The following is a 6,861-nucleotide window of genomic DNA, read 5'->3' on the forward strand; positions in this document are numbered from 1 at the left end:
ATATCACACACTGACTATCCTGGATTGGTTAATTGGTTTGAATGTGTTTCAGACATGCTCCCTCCGTTCCGAATTACTTGTCGCAGGCATGAATGTATCTAGATGTATTTTAGTTCTAAATACATCCATTTCTTTTTCAGAGATGTATTTTAGTTCTAAAGGCATTCATGAATGTATCTAGATGTGTATGCCTCTGGAGTAGATGGATGTTCACTAGTCATTTATTGTTATTCACCTGGAGTCCTGGACTGATTTGAATAATTTAGGGCGAGTTAATTACTCAAATGTAAATGTGTGCTTGATTGTAGACAGAGTAGTTGCATTCATCAGGCTGCATTTTGCTTCTCCCCTGCATTCATCACTGTTCATCCACTAGAATTTTGGCACTGGATATCAAAAGAGGCATCCGTTCCAAGATCAAAGGAGGCATCATCCATTACATCTTGCCACAAACACCATAGTCAGACGAGCCTACACTTACAACCAGCGATTTCTTTTCCAGAGAACCAGACGGTTAGCCTCCAACAAGGTGGGCGTCGAGCTCGCCAAGATCGCCGTCGTCATCTTGTAGGCGAATGGCGTCCAGCTTCTGCCTCAGGACCGTGATAGCATTCATGATCAACTCATAAGCCGTGATGGCGCCGGTCGTTTCCACGGTGAACACAAAGCTGTCCTCCTTGGCGTTGATCTCCACCAGTCCTGGCTTCCCCATGGCCTCTGCTTTCTTGATCACCTCATCGTCGTATGTGTATGCCTCCGGATCCACAACCGTCACCTGACAGTGACGCAAAAGTAGGCAGGCATGATCAAAATCAATGGTTTGTTATATGCAATAAATAAGACAACTGGCCACAGAATTGCAGGTCTGGGCCAACTGCCACACAATAGTAAGCATGCGCACATCATTCTAGTATACCACTCCAGTATTTAGAAGTAGACAGCTCCATGGCTTGATTTGCCCTTGCAGATATGAGAAGAAATTGCAACCCCATCTACCATAAAAATTTGAAAACATTTTAAACAGATAGGCATTTGATAACATTTACTGTTTTATGAGCATAAAAAAGTCAGCCTGACAGACAATGACATTTATCTTTTGATCATTCTTTTAGAATGAGCTATGCTACATAACGTGTAATTGTTTACAAAGCACAGAGTGACAGAAGTTCCTCAAGATATGCTTAAAAAGGCATGTACCGCAAGTCCTAAGGCATTTGCCCCAAGCATGACGTGGTTTATTGAGCAAAACAAGACCCATCAAGGGAATGAGGAGGTCAGGTGGAATGAACTTTCAACAGGCCAATTCAGGAGTTGACAAAGTGTAAATCCACTCTCTACGCATGTGCAGATTTTAAATAATCTATACAAAACAATTCCTTAAAATGATAGCATGTGATGATGCCAATTTTTTGGCTATTTATCGTCATATGAGATATGCACAAAATGTGGCAGGTATCAGGCATGTAATGGGCTATCTACTTACACGGAAACATAGCATTTATACTTTACACTTATGATTGGCAGGTGTAGGGCCTCAAGTAAACCCATCGCCTTAGATTGAAAGAAACTTTGGTTCAAAGGAGAAGTGGATGAAACACGTAGGAATGGGTATTTCTCCTATGGTGGTACTATTCAAGCCTTTGGTTCAAAGGAATGTAGCAAGAAAGATACAGAGGAAATTTCCCTTTGGTCCCTGTTTCAGAGGGAAAACACAGAAACTTTACAACCCACTTGCACCTCTTTTTCAACTTCCTACACACGAAGAACAAGATTGAGATTCTTAGTGGCATAACATGATGATTATACCTTTCCATGTGGTTTGACTTTGATTTGACTCTGTTTGTTAGGATTCATGTATTTTTTCTATCCCCTTTAACCAAGCACCCAAGTCTGCAAAATTCCTATGTTTCCAATCCTCTGTTTTACACATGCATTCATATTCAATTCCTGCGTTTTTAGAATCATGTGAGCCAAATGAGGCCTTACATGATGCTAGTAGATCCACCTTCACTTAGTGGCTGCAAACAGTGCATGTGATTTGGATGGTGATAGGATAATTTAACCGAACAAGGACATGCTAGAAGAAGGCATTCATGAAATTTAAACTTTAGCTAGTAGAGCTCCGAGGGTTTAGAAATGTCTTTGAACAATCATTAGCATGGTTTGCATATGTTGTTGTGGTTGCTGATTTGCCGTAATTTTGTGCTCTCGCACTTAAATGTGGAGAAGCAATTGAGTTTGAACAAACAATATTTTTGGGGTTTCTTCTCGTTGACTCATGACAAGTGCCTACCCAAGAGTTCGGTAAATAGAACAGCGCAATTTGCAGTATCTCCATCAGGAATGGAAACATATATTTGGCAACAGGAAAGAAAATTTTAGTCACATGTTACTAGTAAATATATCGACACAACAATTATTGCTCTGAGTAGTCCATTTTTAATAGAATTTGCCGTTAAAATCACTACTACGAAGCATCAGTGCAATGTGTATTGATATGTCAAGTTGCCAACCAGACCAAAAAACAAATTCAGGTATTTGACAGTAATTTAATCCGAACAGCCAGAAAAATAGATAGAACATATAAGTACACAAGCATTGAACAGAAACACATGCACTACTTACGATAGCAGGTGCTGTGTTACAACTGTAGTGACAGATTGCAGCATCAGCAAATATAGATGGCTTATCTAAAGTAATGCATGTAGACTGCACAACATCATAGTTGTGGTGTTGAATGATTTGACCAATAATGTAAGATGTCTGATGAATCTAGGAATAGTTCGCGTGCGCGCGCGCACACACACACACAAACTCACAATGAATCTAGCAATTGTTTATCATAGCATATGAAAAACCCAAAAACTCCGGATTCGTTGATGATGTTATTGAAACAAGTGATGGAGACGCACTAGTAGAGAACAAGCTGACCTGTTGGGTGACAGGATCAATGTCAAATACTTTGGTAGGGCTGCTCTCCACCCAGCTTTGTTTTTCCTCAAGTGTAAGTGTCTCCATGAGCTCTTCATTAATACATATATCAGGCTCATACATGAAGGTCACAGTAGCAGCTGGAGACCATTTGGCATGGTCCTTTCCAATTCCCTTCCTAGCAATTGCTCGAAGACGCAGCTCTTGCCCACAACGCAGCTTTACAATTAATATGCCCCTGAAATAAGATATTATTTAAGGCTCAATACCAATAAGCATTAGTTAAACAAGATAAAACTTAAGGGCACTTTTCAGACATTTATTTTCAACTAACTGCTTACAAAGGAAAATGATTTGGTTAACTTATAAAGAGAAGGAAAGATACATGTGCCATACACAGTAGTATTCCCAACATAAGTATTTACAATCTGCACTCTCAAATGGGATATGGAGAACTGAGTCATTTTCAGTGTTTATCCCACATAAGATTAGTGTGTGCAATCATCATGTAAGATCCACTAATAACCAAATGCTCAGCACTTCCATTCATAAGGTAGCTTAATTTTTATTGTGGCAGCAGAAGAACATATCAATAGTGCATGCTCTGTGCATGTAGGTGAAGATTTATAGTATTATTAATCCTTTGGACCTACTTAATAAGCAGAGTACGCTTGCATTTAGAAGCACATAAAATCAAAGATCAGTGTCAGATAGATAGACAGTCAAATGCCCAAATTTCATAATCAAATAGTTAAATGTGCATCCAACCTAGAAGTTATTCAATCAAACCCTTAAGGGATAAAAAGTCTTATCCCCTCCTAAAGATGCCACTGACGGTAAGTCTGGTATACACAGATAACTGTGGCCTCACCATTTGTACTGCTGTCTCCACATAACATTAGTGTGTACAATTAACATGTAAGATTAACTAATAACATTAGTGTCACCAGTTTTACTTCCATTCATTGCACCCCCTTATGCTGGAATGACAGAAAAGGAGAAAGGAGATTGTACAAAAAAAAATGCCTCTTTTTTTTTATAACTAACTGCTTACAAAGGAAAATGATTTGGTTAACTTATGAATAGAAGGAAAGATACATGTGACATACACAGTAGTATTCCCAACATAAGTATTACAATCCGCACATTTAAATGGGATATGGAAAATTGAGTCATTTTCAGTGTGCCCCCCCATAAGATTAATGTGTACAATTGACATGTAAGATCAACTAATAACCAAATGCTCAGTACTTCCATTCATAATGTCCCATTATTATGGAATGAAAGAGGAGGGAAAATAAGATTGTACAAAAAAAAGGCTATGTTACTTTTTTTTTAACTAACTGCTTACAAAGGAAAATGAATTGGGTAACTTATTGTAGAAGAGAAGAAAAGATACATGTGACATACTGACATATAGAGTGGTACTCCCAACATAAGCATTACAATCTGTACCCTTTGAATGAAAATGGAAAACTGAGCAAATAATAGGCAGATAAACATACAGTATATGGATGAACCCCATGGAACAATGAGGTGATGAGAAGTAGGGTAAGAGTTATAATAACACTATGGCAGAAGGCGCATACAACTTAGGCTCTACTCTGCAGCCATCAAGCTCGTTTGTTTACATTATTGAAAAGTAAAGGGAAATTGGATGGTAGCTTCTTTTGTGTCTCTTTTTTACAACCTGTTATTGCCCCCCTTCATTTTCTAAAAGTGGTATCAAGGTCTAAAGTAAATAATTTCGCTGGGCAAAGGATGCACAAAATGTCGACCATGTAGTATGTATATAACCCAGAAAGGTATCTAGACAAGCATAGAATGTGCATATCGAACAAGGATAAATAGTTTATAATTCACTGGACAAGAGTTTTTGGAGGCTTTAACAAGAGATGGCAACATTATTACTAGTTACCAGGAAATGCTGGTTTAGTCCAGATATATATATAGTAGAAGGATGCAAAAATGAGTGTTCATTGGAATCAACAATACAAGATTGCTTTGGCGAAATACATATATTCCTTCGTCTTAATCCTGATCCCACTTGAAAATGTTGTAGAACGATACAAATATAGTTTCACTCAAGTAATTGCAATTTTAAGGCAGTGAAAGCGTACGGTGGTGTAAGTGAGGACAACTACCATTTTGGCATAGATAGAGTAAAATGCTGGCCCCTTGGCTTCCTACTACGTACTAACTGAACCTATAAGCAATTGTAGCATTGGATAATCTGAAACTGAGACCTGGTTGAGCATGATTGAGTTACATGCGCTGCTAGACTGCAAGCAACCCAATGCTGATTTAAAATAAAGTGTAATTTTGACCTTTCGATACAAATTAACCATCAAACTGAATCATGTACAGATACGATGACGAACATGCATGAGGTACTTCAAATAGTGCAGTCACAAGATAACATTTTATACATCTGCCTTCCAAAGAAATAAAAAATGCATTTAGAGGCAAGACAAAGAGTCAGAGACAAATAAACCAGTTAGTACAAAGCATGATTAATTTGACAAACAAAAAAACACAACAAACTAGATATATATATATATATAGAGAGAGAGAGCCAGAGAGGTGAATTAGGAATCCATCATACAGATAAGCTACTAGCCAGTAGATAGAATGACTACATAGGGTTAGTTGGGTTCTGTAGATCAGGCAGAGGTCATCATTTCATCAGATTAACACTTGGGGGCTTTAACAAGTAAAGAACACAATGGGCCGTAATGGAGAGCGCGATCGACTTGCCTGCTGTCACCGGCGGCGTCGGCCTGGTCGACGGGGCAGACCTTGGGGTCGGTAGAGCGGAGGTCCATGGCGGTGACCTCGAGCGTCTGGCCGGAGTTGGTGGCGCGGGCGGCGAGGTGGAACTCGATGGAGCAGTACTCGCAGGAGCCGTCGCCGTCGCAGGCGTCGCAGTCGCGGGAGAAGCGCATGGCGGACATGGCGGCGGAGGAGGTGAGCGGGATGAGGCCGAGGCGGTGCGCGATGAACTCGTCGGTGAGCACGGAGGAGTTGCTCTCGATCTCGACGAGGTCGATGGCGACGGTGGGGACCTCCGCGATCATGACGCGGCGGAGGGCGTTGGCCATGCTCGCGTCGGTGTCGCGGAGCTCGAACTTGGCGTACTCGTCCCTCAGCTCGCGGATCCGCACACGCGGGAACCGCTGGTAGGAGGCGCCCGCCGCCGGGCGCTCCATGCCGCCGGAGGTGGAGTGGGTCGTGGCGAGGGTTTTTGGTCGGGCGGCGGATTTGGGGGGAAACGGAACAGGCGGAGGAGAAGACTGGAGGACGGGGTTTTTGTCTGTCTTTTGCCCTTCTTTTTTTCTTTATATAAAAAAATGTCTCTCTTTTGCCCTTTCGCTTGATGCGCCGCGTTAAGATTCGTGCCGGATCAAATGCGTGGCTTCGTGGCATCTAACGGTCCATTTTGTTGCGGCTGGTTGCGGAATGTGTCTTTTGCGGGCGAAGCGTTTTCTGCTGTGAGGCGACCTATCAAGGCGACTAGATTTTCTGCTGGTCCAACCCGGCCGCCTCCTTGGCGGCAGCGCGGTGGCCGGCACCTTTGCTGTGTCAGGTCGGGGCTTTGAGCGTCGGTGCTGCTGTTCTCTCTCTCTCTCTCTCTCTCTCTCTCTCTCTCTCTCTCTCTCTCTCTCTCTCTCTCTCTCTCTCTCTCTCTCTCTCCGTAAGACGATCTAGATGGTCAATGAGGTCAATTGGTGTAAGCCGTTTCAGTACCCAACATCGCTGGTAACAGTTAAGAAGTCGCTCGGATCCCAAAGAAGCAGCACGACCAAGAAAAAACAGTTCACGAGTGCATTGGTGATCTTCGAGAGGAAACCACCGCTACATTGATCGCCAAGCCCATCATGATATGCAGAAACAAAACACTGGGTACTAAGGACAGTAGATGCCAAACCA

General features: G+C 41.8%; 1 protein-coding gene across 1 annotated transcript; it reads right to left on the minus strand.

Annotated features, from left to right (window-relative positions):
- Positions 1 to 16: 16 nt before the first annotated feature.
- LOC125520014 (DNA-directed RNA polymerases II, IV and V subunit 3-like) lies at positions 17 to 6,222 on the minus strand. Its single transcript, XM_087534546.1, has 3 exons — positions 5,689 to 6,222; positions 2,932 to 3,169; positions 17 to 775 (listed from the first exon to the last, which is right to left on the minus strand). Exons 1-3 carry the CDS (start codon positions 6,138 to 6,140, stop codon positions 515 to 517), a joined length of 951 nt encoding a protein of 316 aa, XP_087390672.1. The 5' UTR covers positions 6,141 to 6,222; the 3' UTR covers positions 17 to 514.
- Positions 6,223 to 6,861: the final 639 nt, after the last annotated feature.

The sequence above is a fragment of the Triticum urartu genome, chromosome 7A (genome assembly GCF_056163025.1).
Source record: "Triticum urartu cultivar PI428250 chromosome 7A, HENAU_Tu73, whole genome shotgun sequence".
NCBI lineage: Eukaryota > Viridiplantae > Streptophyta > Magnoliopsida > Poales > Poaceae > Triticum > Triticum urartu.